This window comes from Moschus berezovskii, chromosome 25 (genome assembly GCF_049115385.1).
Source record: "Moschus berezovskii isolate FMDL1 chromosome 25, NW_MosBer_1.0, whole genome shotgun sequence".
NCBI lineage: Eukaryota > Metazoa > Chordata > Mammalia > Artiodactyla > Moschidae > Moschus > Moschus berezovskii.
Genome location: NC_142484.1, coordinates 6,661,139 through 6,675,060, shown reverse-complemented (window position 1 = coordinate 6,675,060; position 13,922 = coordinate 6,661,139). Strand labels below are relative to the sequence as shown.

At 53.4% G+C, this 13,922-nt stretch overlaps 1 protein-coding gene across 4 annotated transcripts; it reads right to left on the bottom strand.

Annotated features, from left to right (window-relative positions):
- Positions 1-266: 266 nt before the first annotated feature.
- Positions 267-9,029, bottom strand: SLC29A2 (solute carrier family 29 member 2). Of its 4 annotated transcripts, XM_055415464.2 has the most exons (13): positions 8,893-9,029; positions 8,365-8,567; positions 8,016-8,097; positions 6,382-6,542; positions 6,012-6,151; positions 5,501-5,635; positions 4,809-4,906; positions 4,509-4,593; positions 3,593-3,729; positions 3,223-3,328; positions 3,032-3,117; positions 2,089-2,288; positions 268-1,410 (listed from the first exon to the last, which is right to left on the bottom strand). In XM_055415464.2, the coding sequence occupies exons 2-13, from the start codon at positions 8,391-8,393 to the stop codon at positions 1,299-1,301; spliced, it is 1,371 nt and encodes a 456-aa protein (XP_055271439.2). In that variant the 5' UTR covers positions 8,394-8,567; positions 8,893-9,029; the 3' UTR covers positions 268-1,298. The 4 variants fall into 4 exon arrangements, with proteins under 4 accessions (XP_088688335.1, XP_055271439.2, XP_055271440.2 ...); XM_088832209.1 differs by lacking the exon at positions 8,893-9,029 and having other exon boundaries at positions 267-1,406; positions 3,036-3,117; positions 8,365-8,622; XM_055415465.2 differs by lacking the exon at positions 8,893-9,029 and having other exon boundaries at positions 2,089-2,171; positions 8,365-8,621.
- Between the last annotated feature and the right edge of the window lie 4,893 nt (positions 9,030-13,922).

Sequence of the window (13,922 nt, the reverse complement as noted above, 5' to 3'; positions counted from 1 at the left end):
GCCTGGGGAAGCAGAGGATGCTGGTGCAGGGAGAGAGTCATAGTTATCTATGCAACCAGGCAGTCTGTCTGGGAGCCCAGTGCTCCTTACAGGCCAGTACCCCCTTGGCCATCATGTGGCCAGGAAGGCCCAGCCCAGGGATGCCCACAAATCCCTTCCCTTCTCAGGGCCTTGGTCATCCCATCTGTTGAATGGGTACAGTCATCCCCACCTCACCCAGCTCATCAAAGTCAACAAAACTGAAAGCGCTTTGGAAATAAAGATTCAGTGAGATCATTGTACAAATGAAGACCGTTGTTATTAGACCCAGGAGCAGGGTCCAAGGGAAAAACAAGCAAAAAAAGGTGGAGTAAGTGTTCAGGGCTCTCGCCTTGAACCCCTTGAGGAAAAGGGAAGCAGGCAGAGGGCAGGAAGAACAGCACCTGCAGGGAGGTGGGGACTGGGTTCTGGCTCTGCCAAGAACTGGTCATCCCCCCGGGACTGGGTTTCCTCACCTGTGCAGAGAGGGGCACAGTCCCTGCCAGCCTCCCTCCAAGGGCCTCAACGTGGCTTCAGTGAAAGGGCAGGGTCAGAAGAGTTTTGCAAACTGTAAAATGCAGCTCATGCCTGCAGGCTATCTGCAGTTCCAGGACCCGGGCCCAGGTAGGCTGGGGGGGGGGGGCGGTGGACACAGTGAGCGCTGGTGACATAGGCACTGTTTGAGGCCCGGAGGGTCCTTTGAAATCCCTCAGACCCCTAACTCCTTCTCCCCCGTCCCCTCAACCTCCCTGGATTCCTCTGTTCTGAAGTCCGAGAGACCCGACCAAGGGGTCATTGAGGCCTGGAAAGAAGAGGAGGTCCTGCCCTGGACTGGCCCCCACCCCCACACGGACTCTGAGGCCGCGTCCACACCAGCCACATGGTTGGCAAGACTCCACCTGTGGCCTCTGAGTCCTGGCGACTAGCCAGTGGGTTTGTCTTGATTAACAAACGCAGCCCTGACGGTGAGGATGGGCCGTGGTCCTCAGCCCTCTTTTCCCTGATGATCACCCTTTCAATGAGGTTTTATGTGCATCCAGATGCGCGTCAGCTCCACTCCTGGGTGAGGCCTGGAATGGCAGGCGGTGAATTCTTCCTAGCAGCTCTCCAGGTGGGCGCCAGCCCTGGAAGGAGAGCTGTGCCTATCTCTTGCTGGAGCCCTCAGGCCACAGGGCCCCCGCCCACCTGGCCCGGTGGAGGCTTGAGCCTGGCCCGTCGTTCCCCCAGCGCTGGGCCTCAGCTCTGAAGAGAGATGCTGGGAGAGCCCTCGACGGAGCGCTTCAGAGCAGCTCCTTGAAGAGGAAGGAAAGGGAGGCGCCACAAGAGAGCCCCAGCGCCAGGAAGAAGGTCATGAGGGTGCCGGTCACCTCCCTCTCCTGTGGCAGCACCTGCCTGGAACACACAGGAGAGGAGCTCTGAGAAAAATGTCGGGCTCAACCTGGACCCAGCCCCGTGCCCTCTGCCCCTCTAACAACGGGACAAATGATTTCTAGTCTGGGCTGGCCCAACTTCCGAGCCACTATAATGAGGCCCTTCCCTCTGGACTCCAGTTTCCTGATCTGTAAACTGGGGCCACTGGACACAGACGTCTCTCATGCCCCTGGGGTCCAGATGCCCCTGCCTTCCTTCTTGGCAAAATGTCCCCTACTTGGTCTTCCTGTACCCTCTATGCTCCCTTGTCCCCAGGGTGAGCAGCCCAGGAACTCTGCTTGTGACCTCAACCTTGGGTCCCCTGCAACTGCGAACATGGGAGAGTAGCTGGGCCCTAAGGAATGACAGGCAACCTGTTCACTCACAGAGGGGGAAACAGGACCAGAGAGGAGGCCCCAGAATCGGCCTGGGCTGCTTTACTAGGTAGGAACCTCCCAGCCAAGTCCCCTGCTCCTCAGCTCCTGGCCTGGGGCCAGTTCATCAGTGAGGGCCAGACCTGATGGCGGGGCACCAGTGAGGCCTGGAGAAACAGCTCAGGCCGGGCTGGCTGGAAGCTGAACTCTTGGCGGCTGTCCCTCTCCAAGAGTGAGCCCACCTTCCCACTCCCAAGCCCTCCCCTCGCCTTCCCATCTCCCAGACCTGGGCGCCAGGCACATGGTGAGGGACACCAGGTAACCATTTGAGACAGCGAACAGCAGCATGAAAGTGATGAAGTAGGCGTCCTGGGGGAAGAGAATGGGCAGTCGGGACCTCTCGGGCACATGGCACAGCATGAAGAGCGGCACGAACAGGATGCGCAGGCAGACCAGCAGGGGCAGCAGCCGGCTGTCCTTGTCGGGCTGCGGTGGAAGGCGGGGGTGAGGGCGGTCCCTGGGAGCAGGGCCTCTGCTCCGGGCCACCCCCTGAGAGATTCAACTATCACTTCCCCTGACCTACCCCGTGTGAGCCAGGGAGGACCCAGCACGGGGGCCTCTGGAGAGCGAGGGGCAGGGCCAAGGCCACCCTGCCCATAAGTGCCCAGCCTCTGCCTCTCCTGAGCGCCAGTGTGTGCTTTTTCAGTGGCAGACTAGAAAAACATCTATGGTTTTCAAAGTTGGTTGCACTGAGCACCCCTGGGGGTTCCAAAGAACCCTTTGGGACAGGTGGGATTGGAAACTGGGGATCCAGACCCGATCAGAGCAGCTCCTCTTTGATCTACTATATTTGTTGTGTGTCATTGGAAGATTTCATTGAAAGAAGAAGCATCGTGGTGAAAAACAATCCAAATACTAGGAATCCTGTCTGACCTCTCACATGGTGCAGGAACCTCTGTGTAAACACTCTCCACGCACCAGAGGCTGGGCCCTCAGCTGGATGCTGGAGACAGAGGTCAACTGGACATGGCTTCTGCTTTCAGAGAATTCACAGTCCAAGCCCTGGCTTGCATGCCTCCAGGGGCCGGTGCTCTGTGCTAACTGGCTGTTCCATTACCAAACCCAGACCAGGGCCAGTCAGTGTTGGGAAGACAGCCTTCTGCGCTCTTTCACACTCTGATCCCTGACTGCTTCTCCAAATATCCGATCACCCCAGTAGAGATGCTCACCCACAGGAAATAAGAGGTCAGGCTCCGTCCCAGACAGTCCATGACGTTGAAGAGGAGGAAACAGCAGATGGGGTTGAAGAACTGACCTGGGGGGGCGTGGACAGAGGGGGCTCATCCTGGTCCAGGCTGCCCACTCCCCGCTCTCCCATCCACTCCCATTGCTCTGTCCTCTCCCGCTTCCCAGCACTCACTCCACTTCCCAGGACCGGCGGAGCTGGTCACCATGGCTGTGATGGCTGGGAAGACAGACAGGGTGACTGTGAAGACTAGTACCAGGGACAGCGCCGTCAGCCAGATCTGGGGGCCGGAGCAAGGGGTGTGAGCGGGTGGCCAGGCCCGGAGCCCAGCATGCAGCCCCAGCCCCTCCACCCAAGCCTTGGCCCCGGGAGCGGGACACTGGGGCCCGGCCCAGGGTGTCCCTGTCCCACCACGACCCTGTCACCCCGGGGTAGACAAGCTGAGTACTGAGGCCTTAGTCCGTTCTAAGAGTCTCGGGGGTAGGCTGGAGAGAGCAGCTCTCTTCCCCAGGGATGAGGGTTGGGCGTTGTATGCAAGCCAAACCTTCCGGAGGACAATGAAAACTGAAGGTTTTTCTGGCTTCTGGGGTTCCTCTGGTTCCATCTCTGTCTCCTTCTCAAGGTCAAGATCCAGAGTCAGGGCTGCTTTCTGGGGGCTGTTGGGAATCCCGTTCTTCTCATCTGGGACAAGAGGAGAGGGCAGGGTCATGCTTGTGACAACCAGGCCGGAGGAGGGGAGATTCCAAGCAGTTAAAACAAGTGACCCTCCACCAGTCCAGGTGCAGGCCGAGAGAATTAATGGAAATATGCCAACCTACTATTTATTGGGCTTCCCTGATGGCTCACTTGGTAAAGAACTGCCTGCAACGCAGGAGACCCGGGCTCGATCCCTGGGTCAGGAAGATCCCCTGGATCTTCCCTAATGGCCACCCACTCCAGTATTCTTGCCTGGAGAATCCATGGACAGAGAAGCCTGGTGGGCTACAGTCCATGGGGTCGCAAAGAGTCAGACATGACTGAGCAACTGACACTTTCACTGTTTATTAAGTATATATATATCAGGCACCATTAAGCACCTTAGATGGATTATTCCACTACCATTGCTTTATAAAAAACACAAACAAACCCTGAGGTTCAGAGGGGTTATGTGACTTGACTGAGGTCACACAGCTTGGATGTCATGAAGTTAGGATTTAAACTCAGACACACTTGGATCTAGGACCTACAGGCCTGAAGCTCTGCTGCCTCCCCATTTTGTGAAGGAGGAAACTGAGCCCCAAAGGGCAATTGAAGGGATGACTTCAATCCCACTGACTTCCCTTCAAGATCGTCTGCCTCTGCTCACTCGAGGCTCATAGAGATGAGGGCTCTAGTTGGGGACAGAGGTGAAATGCTTCCCTGTGGAGATGGCTCCAGCCTCCCCTGGCTCTTCCACCTCCCCAGCAGGGTCCCGGGCTCACCCGACTGGAGGAGCTCAGCTTTGGTCTCCAGCTCCTGACCTTGCGCCTTCGATGGTTTCTTGGCCAGATAGTAGCGGGCAAACTTCTGCAGAAGGAAAGTGTTGTCCCTGCCTGGCTTGGGCTGAGGTGCCTGGATCCCTCCCCACCCTGCTGACTTAGAGGCTGGGGTCCCCCAGTGGCTGACTCCTTTGGGGATCAGGACTGGGCCCCTCTGCCTCCTTTGGCTTCTCTCAGGGCCTCAGACTCAGGGCAGAATCTGTGATGCTCCGAAGTGGGCCTCAAGCCCAATACCAGACTCACCAGGTGGGGCAGGCTCAGGTAGCACACGATGGACATGATGGTGCCCACGCAGGGTGTGATAAAGTACCCCAAGGCGGACGTCTGGGCATCCACGCCACCTGTGCAGAGACTTCAGCTGCAGAAGGCAGGAGATTGTCCACCAGCCCCCGCAGGGAGCTTGTCCTACTTCGCAGTACACACGTCTCAGATTCAGCTCCCGGCCTCTTCCACTCCTCCCACTGACACTCAGGACCCTTGTGCAGGGGGCCCTGGCCCAGCCCTCTGCGCCTCTCACTCTGTCCCACGTTGAGCAGTTAATGTGTGTTCATTATAAATGCACGCTCTTTACAATCTGAGTATGGAGCCTCAAGAATCATTCAGGTTGGGAAGCGAACACAGGTAAGGGCCTTATCCAATGCCCCGGCTAGAGAACAATGGAGTTCAGAACCAAGTCTATCTGAATCCCTTCTCTCATTCCCTCAACCTCAACCTACTGCCACAGGCCAGTTTTGGCCTCAGGAATCCTTCCCTGGGCCCCAAGTTAACCCAGTCCTCACCCATCATTCTTTCATGGTAGGACTCAAGAGCCCCACACCCAATCCCCAGCTCCCCCATCACCCCATCACCTCTGTCTCCACCACAGCCCCAAACTTCTCACCCTGAGCACATGCTCTGCTCCCCAGAATCCCAAACTGCCACCCAAATCTACTCACTGGCCATGGATATAAGCATGGCAAGGGCAGCGAAGATCCCAGCCAGGCCCTGGCCACTGAGGAAGACGGTGCTGTACTTGGAAGGCATGGTGCCCAGTTGTCCAAACAGGCTGCCTTGCAGAACTGCACCGAAGGCTGTGGAAGGACAGGATTGGGGTCTGCTGCTCAACTAAGCAGGCCCCGAGGGCTCCCTGGAGGGGGTGTCGGCTGGGTGCACAGGGGACTCTGGACTAGTTGGGCATTCTGGTGTAACACCCCACATGCATTTCTCTTCCGAGGTGCAGCCCTGGGTGTGAGGGGCTGGGGGCCAGAAGACCTGCTCTCAGGTCACTGCGGGGCCTGGGATGAGTGACTTTTCCTTTCCTCTGGGCCTCAGTTTCTCACTGGGGACATGGGTGAGGTTTCTTCTGTCTTCCCTTCAATACCTTGGGCCCTTTCAGTTACAAAAAGAGGCTCAGCTGAAGTCCTGGAGGGGCAGAGTGGGGAGGTGGGGAGGGGCCGAGGTGCTCACAGTTGATGAACCAGACGGAGGCCATGGTAATGGAGAAGAAGAGCCCGGGGCTCATGTCCACCTTGACCAACACCGCCGTCAGGGTAAACAGGAGCAGGATGACCAGCAGGCTGCCCAGAATCCGCACCGTCTCGGGGATGCTGTTTGGAAGAGGGAGAGGGCAGAGTGGGCATCGCTGGGCTCAGGCCAGGCGAGGGAGGAGGGCAAAGAGTTTCATCCCAGCGCTGGACAGTGGGGGCTGGGGAGAGAGACAGAGGGAGGGGAGGGAGGATGGGAGGGCTTGCCCCAGGGCCCAGAGGAGCTGCCTCAGCAAAGGGGGCCGGGACCCAGGGGGCAGGCTGGGACTGAGCCCGGGGGGCGGGGCTCTCACCACTGGTACAGGAAGGAGTTGAGGAGTGTGAAGAGCAGCAGGGGCAGCTGCGACAGCAGAGTCACCCAGTTGTTGAAGTTGAAGGTATCTGCAGGGCTTGTGTGGTTGGTGCCCAGGGTCTCAGCGGTGCTGTTGCCCCCCGCCAGTCGCCCCTGGAAGTACTGCCAGGAGGCCAGGGGGTAGTGTACAGGGTTACCCCACAACCTACCTACCCTCGGGAATCCCCCAGCCTTCTTCCTCTGCCTCCTCCCACGCCCAGGATCGCTCAGCTAACTTCTGCAGGACTGTCTGTCCTTGCACTGTCCCCAGCACCTGGCATGTAGTCGGAGCTCGATGAACGTGCACGGAGCCCAAGCCCTAAGAGCCCCCGACTCGGGCCGTGCTCCATCTCTGGATCACCCTTCCTCTCTGGTGCCTCGCTTGCGGTCCCCACCCCCACTCCTGCAGCAGTTTCTAGATTCCTGGGTATTTATGGAGCTCCGACTGTAAGCCAGGCTCTGGATCAGATGCTGACCAACTGCTTTCTCTCTGGAACACACATCCTGCCACAACTCTGCTTAACTGCCCCTCTCCCCACCCATGGCCCCTTGTGGCCTGCAGGGCAAAGCCCTAAGGTTATGGAATAGCATTTGGGGCCTTTCAGAACTAGTTTCCACTTTGTGGCCCATTTCTTGTTCCATCCTGCTAAGCTCCAGGCACCCCAAGCTCTGGCCCTTTCTCTGTACAGGTTGGCACTCTCTGCCTCTCGTTGCCTTCACCAGGCTGCTGGCTCTGTTTGAAATGCCCTCTCTTCTCTGACCACTCACCTTCCCAACACAAATGCTTTACCTACCCTTCTCCCAAGTTACAGATCACCTTTTTATTAATCAGAAGGAATTTCTCTATCCCCTGGGGACCTACTGGACTATGCTCCAAGCCTGGGATGGCACATTTCATGTTACATTACCAACATTTCCTTGGCACCTATCTTGCTCTCAAGACCAGGGGCTGATTCATCTTTGGGTCTCCAGGGCCCAGCACAGAGCTGGGCACTGAAGAGGCATCTGGAAAGCTGTTGCTTTTAATATACAAGAATAACCCCGTACCAAAGAGAACACAAGCCCCGGATTCCTGCCTTCCCTTGAAATAATGTAAGCTTGGTGAGGATGAAATCTTCCTCAGCTATGGTTCCTCCTGTAACCCCAGTGCCAGGAACTCTGGGTGTACATTGGATGAATGAAAGTAATTCATGCTATTTCAAAGAAAATCAAAGGCTTGGATAACCACTTTTGGAGTGACCAGCCCAGGAATAATGACAAAGGGGAGGTGGGTGGGTAGCTCCTTGCTGGCTCCGCAGGATCTCCCGCCTTGTGCTAGGATCTGGGCATTCCTGAGAGCTTGTGGAACCTAGCCATGAGAGAGGGACCTCTCCTCTCTGCGGCCCTCTGTTTCAGCCGACAAAGGGGACACAATGAGGATTCCCTAGGAAATCCCATGGACAGAGGAGCCCGCTGGGGCTCCAGTTCATTGCGGTCGCAAAGAGTCGGACCGGCTGAGAGACTGACACTCTCACAGGCAGCGTGGTGGGGAAAGGCAGCTGGAGGGACGGCTGGTGGTTGTGGCCTTGGATCTATCACTCCAGCCACGAGTCTCACCGGGATGGCTGTGATGAAGAAGTTCCAGGGGAGGAGGGTGCCCAGCCCGAGGATAAAGAAGCTGATCCCGACCAGGTGGTAGCTGTGAGGATCAGACAGAAGGTCACTCGGAGGACTTCCCGTTCCGGCGGCCCCTCCGCCTCCCAGACCAGCACTCTCCCGCCACCCCGCTCGGAGAGCGGACTACAACCCCCATCACCCAGACTCAGGCACCCGAGGCAGGGGGCTGACGGGAACTGTAGTTCCAACTGGTCTTCTTCGCGCTTTAGAGAGCTCAAAGGGGGCGGCTCTGCACTGCCCACGGCCGCCGGATCCCCATACGCCGCACCCTACATGGTCCCCAACTTGCCTGTCCCGCGGGGCGTCTCCTCGCGCCATGGCCGCACGGCGGGATGAGCCCGGGTGGGAGAAAGATGCGGGCGCCGCACCTGCAGCTACCCCGGGGCCCGTGGGCCAAGCCGGGGACCCGGGAGGCTGGGTCTGGCCGGTGGTGGACACGGGAAGCGGGGTCTGGTCTTCCACGGTCCGAGGCCAGGCAGTGGAAGGCGGAAGCTGAACAGGGAGCCCCACGTCAGTTTCGCCGGGTCTCAAGTACCGCAGGCTGGGACCTCGGCTCCGCCCCCGGGGCGGGGACAGCGGGGGCCCCACCCTTCCCGGCCCCGGAGAACAAGGGACTCCAGACTCCAGCCCACGCCGGGCCTGACCTCCTGGCCCCCGGACTCAGCCGCTCCCCGTGCCGCCCGAGAGGCTGTGACCCGGGAAGATTCTCCCGGACCTGCGGGCGCCGGGCCCCGACCCGTGCGGGCGGGTGGGGGGAGGTCGTAGGGGTGTCCGCTCCGCCCCGGCCCCCTGCCCAACCGAGTGCTGTGGAGCTGACCTGGCGCGGAGTTCTCCAGGCTTCGCCAAGACGGAGGTGGTGCAGTGGCGGTGCTAGCACTCGCTAACGAGCAAGACCACTGGGTGGTAACCCGAGCGCGGCCAGCCCCGGGGGAAGCCGGAGAGACTGTCTGTCGCCGGCGGTCCTGGCGGGCTGCGCTGAGCTGGGTGCCCCCGGGAGGCAGAGGGGAGGGCCAGATGTCGGAGCTGGCAGAGCCCGCGGGCAGGTCTGGAAGACAGACAGATGGAACCTTCTCCAGCGGGTGCCTGGGGAATCGCCGGGACTTTGGGGCGCACAGCGGAGGGTTGAGTCCCTCGGGGGCGTCCAGAGGGGCTTCCTGGTGTGGCTAAGCTTCGGAGCAGTGGCTCCGGAGGAAAGGGAGACCCAGAGGAGAGTCCAGGCCCACTCCCTACTCTTATCTGGTGCTCTCCCATCACCGCCACTTAAAAAAAAAATTTACTTTTAGGGACTTTCCTGGTGGTCCGGTGGTTAAGACTCCGCGGCCTCTGCAGGGGAAGCGAGTTCGATCGCTGGTCGGGGAACTAAGATCCCGTTTGCCGGCTTCCCAGGTGGCGCTAATGGTAAAAGATCTGCCCGTCAATGCAGGAGACATGAGCGATACAGTTTCGATGCCTGGGTCAGGAAGATCCCTTGGAGGAGGAAATGCCAACCCACTGTAGTATTCTTGCCTGGAGAATCCCCATGGACAGAGGACCCTGGTGGGCTACAGTCCATGGGGTCACAAAGTGTTGTACAGGACTGAGCGACTAACACACACATACTGTCTGCTGGGTGCAGCTAATAAATAAATATGACTTTCAGCGATCCCACGTCACATCGTATCACACATTAAGATGCATTCAACTCCCAGTCTTTTTCCGTGAAAAACTTTGAAAAGATGATAAACCATTGCACATTTGAAATTAATTTTCTCTAACTCATATAATTGACAAGAGGGTTTGTTTTCTCTGCAGTTGCCCTGGGTAATGGAGATGCTGGAGAAATTTTGTCACAAATTATTTTCATAAGTAATGACATTTTATGGCCATTTCCTGGTTACGTGTGTGTGTTTTCTCCAGTCTGTGAGGCAAAGACTGTGCTTATTTAGTATGGCGTTTATTGCAAACGTCTAGAGCAGCTGCCTGGTACATAGCACATGCTTGAAAAATGTTTGGTAAACAAATGGATTGCAGTGATATGCAAGTGATTTTAGAGAGAACAGAGTCAGCTTTAAATTACAGTGATTGAGAAAGTTACTGTGTCTTCAATTTGCTTTCAACCTTTTAGAATATGACAAAGAAGAAAGTCTCAACTGTGGTTCTAACACACTTGTTAATCTCTATTTACGTAATCTCTCTCTCTCTCTCACACACACACAACTGACTTCAGAGCTTTTGCTGACAATTTTACCTAAATAGAGATTAACAATTTTTATTAAAACTTTCATTCTATGTTTTTATAGTTACTTTATTTTTAGGGCTACTTACGCTGATTTCCTATTTATTATAATAGATACTTTTCCTTGAAGATGAATGTATTTATACATTTAATATAAATTAACATGAATTTACTTATGAAAAATGAGTGATTTATAGAAAATGAAGCCCCATTTGGGGCTGCAGGTGGGGGCACAGCTGAGACACAGGTTTCCATGGAAAGACATGTGGAACTGAGGTTTGAGAAACACTGCATTTGTGAGGCAGTAAGCTAAGACGAGAATCCCAGGGACGGGGGAGCCTGGTGGGCTGCCGTCTATGGGGTCGCACAGAGTCGGACACGACTGAAGTGACTTAGCAGCAGCAGCAGCAAGCTAAGACGATGAGGGCGTTTCTCCAAGAGAACAGCCCGTACCAAGGTCAGGGACATGAGAATGTCAACACGTTCAGGGACATACAGATAGATCCCTTTGGCAGGCAGGACAGGAGGAGGGGACAGAGTCTCTGCAACAGCCGGTCTAGTTATGACCGAGCACTGAGTAAGGAGTGTGGATTTCATTTTGAAGGAGGAGTTCTCCACGCAGTCAGACTCAGTCTTTTTTTTTTTTATTTTATGTACATATTTATTTTTGGCCACACTGGATCTTTGTTGCTATGCGTGCGTTTTCTTCAGTTGTGGTGCTCGGGCTTCTCATTGCGGTGGCTTCTCTTGTTGCAGAGCACGAGCTGTAGGCTTCGGTAGTTGTGGCTCTAGAATGTAGACTCAGTAGCTGTGGCCCATGGGCTTAGCTGCCCAGAGGCACGTGGGATCTTCCTGGACCGGGGATCAAACCCATGTCCCCTGCATGGGCAGGCAGATTCTTATCCACTGTCCCACCAGGAAAGTCCAATCATCCTCCTAATAGGCATTCTGTTACTATGCTGCAATGAAATTCACCTATCGTAAAGCCTATCTATACACACAAAAATTAATGTCAGTGAAATACTTGACTGTACTACCCAGGATAAAGAATAATGTCTGTTTGAATATGTTAATGCTCAGGCACAGTGAAGCAATCTGATGCTGGCCCCTCTTTATATAGCTACTGTTTTTGTAATGCACATGCAGTGTAGGCAGACCGGCCACTTGGAGGCTGCTAGTTTGCCCTTGGCGATGTGATTTTCTGAAATGGTGACCAAGTCTTGGCAAAGTTCCAAACAAAGCCACGTGCAGCTGTTCCTCTATGTAAAGAGTAGCTGTGTTACCAAAAAGGGCTGTGTGTATTTGAACCTTACCATTAATACATTGCATCCGTATGTAAAATGTGGTTAGTCTAGGCAGAGAAAATTATAAACGTGATTTTTAAAACTAAGTGATAGGCTTTATTTTTAGTACAGCTTTAGATTCACAGAAGAGTTAAGCAATGGGACAGAGAGTTCCACATATTCACCTTCGCATTTCACCCCCCAGTTTCTGCTATTACTGACATCGTGAACTAGTGTGGTACCTTTGTTACAATTGATGAACTAACTGATATAGCTAGTCAGTAGTTTACGTTAAGATTCACTCTGTGCTGTTCAGTCCATGGGTTTTGGCAAGTGCATAGTGTCATGTGTCCACCGTTACCGTTTCATGTAGAATAGTTTCACTGACCTAAAAGACCCCTGTGCTTTATATTTACTCCTCCCCTCCATCCCCCAAACCCCTGGCAACCACTGATCTCTTTACTGTGAGTATAGTTTTGCCTTTTCTGAAATGCTATATAGTTAAAATCACATAGTATACTGTTTTTTCAGACTATCTTCTTCCATGTAGCAATATGCATTTGAGATTTCTCATGTCTTTTGTGCCTTAATAATCTCATTTCTTTTTGTCATTGAATACTATTCCATCTTTTGGATTTTCACAGTTTGTTTCTCCATTCACCTATTGGTTGCTTCCAGTGTTTGGGGATCACATATAAAGCTTCTGTAAACTTTCACGTTCAGGTTCTGTGTGTCCATACGTTTTTAGTTCAGTTGGGTAAATACCCAGGAGCACAATTGTTGGGTCATGTGGTATAGGTATGTTTAGTATTGTAAGAAACTGCCAGACTGTCTTTCAAGTGCCTGTACTATTTTGTATTCCTATCAGCAATGAATGAGCATTCCTGTTGTTCCACAGCCTTGCCAGCGTTTAATATTGTCTTTGTTTTAGGTTGTAGCCATTCCAGTAGGTAGGTAGTAGTTTCTTACTGTCTGAACTTGCACTTCCTTAATGATGTGTTATGACGACCATCTTTCCACATGCTTACTGGCCAGCTGTAGACCTTTGGACATGACTGAGCGACTGATCTGATCTGAGACCTTCTTTGGTGAGGTCTTTGTTCAGATCTTTTGCCCTGTTTTGAGTTGCGTGGTTTGTTTTCTTACTGTTGAGCTTTGAGAGTTCTTGGTGTGTTTTGGATACAAGTCCTTTATCAGATGCATGGCTTACAAATTCTCTCACTCTGTGGCTTGTCTCTTCATTCTTTCAGCAATTCCTTTCACATAGCAGAGGTTTTCGTTACAATGCAGTCCATCTTACTGATTTTTCTCTTTCATGGATCATTCTTTTGGCATTGTAGGTAAACACTTTTGGCTAGATGTTTTATCTCTTTGTGTTTTACATTTTGGTCTAAGATTTATTTTTAGCTAATTTCTGTAAAAAGTGTTTTTTCACCCACATGAATGCCCAGGACGTTAGTTACAAGTTGTGCAGGATGCAGGCAAGTTTTCCTTGTGTGGGACTGTCTTGTGCATTTGGAGATAATACTTTGGCTACCTCGTGCGAAGAGTTGACTCATTGGAAAAAACTCTGATGCTGGGAGGGATTGGGGGCAGGAGGAGAAGGGGACGACAGAGGATGAGATGGCTGGATGGCATCACCGACTCGATGGACATGAGTTTGAGTGGACTCCAGGAGTTGGTGATGGACAGGGAGGCCTGGCGAGCTGCGATTCATGGGGTTGCAAAGAGTCGGACACAACTAAGCGAATGGACTGAACTGATTGAATATTATCCCTGTCCTCACCCACTGATTACCATCCTCTGACTACCAAAAAAAAAAAAAAAAAAAAGCCCTCAAATGCCCTAGGAGTCAATACTGTCCTTCTAAGGATCATTTCCTTCTAACATAGGACACAGAGGAGGAAGGTGTTCAAATAAGCTATTTAAAGGTCACTGCAGTTGCTGTGAATTTTAACACAGTCTTTTGGAGGCATCCATCCAAAACTAATTTTTGTTTAACTTGGTTCTGAGCTTCATATAAACACAATTTGCTTTTAAAAAAAATCAACACATTTTTGAGATCCATTCATGATGATACATTTGGCTGTTGTTCTCTCACTGTTCGCTGATGTGTAGTATTCTACAGCATGGTATTTATCTTGGTGGATAAATGTCGTGGGCATTTGACTTGTTTCCAGTTTTATGCTACTTTAAGCAATGGCTCTGAGTGGTATTGTACTCTCTACCTATGTCTCCTGGGCACTTCTGCAGGAGTTTCTATAGGTCAGGGTTTCTCAGCCTCAGTGCTACAGATATTTGGCTGAGTAATTGTTGTGGGAGCTGTCCTGTTCATTGGAGGATGTTTAG

Excerpts from the sequence above, each read along its gene's own strand:
- SLC29A2 (XM_088832209.1), bottom strand. The coding sequence starts at position 8,393 with ATGGCGCGAGGAGACGCCCCGCGGGACAG. Across the intron at positions 6,152-6,381 it reads AACTCCTTCCTGTACCAGTG|CATCCCCGAGACGGTGCGGA; the intron begins GTGAGAGCCCCG and ends TCTTCCAAACAG. Across the intron at positions 4,907-5,500 it reads CATGCTTATATCCATGGCCA|GTGGCGTGGATGCCCAGACG; the intron begins GTGAGTAGATTT and ends GTCTCTGCACAG.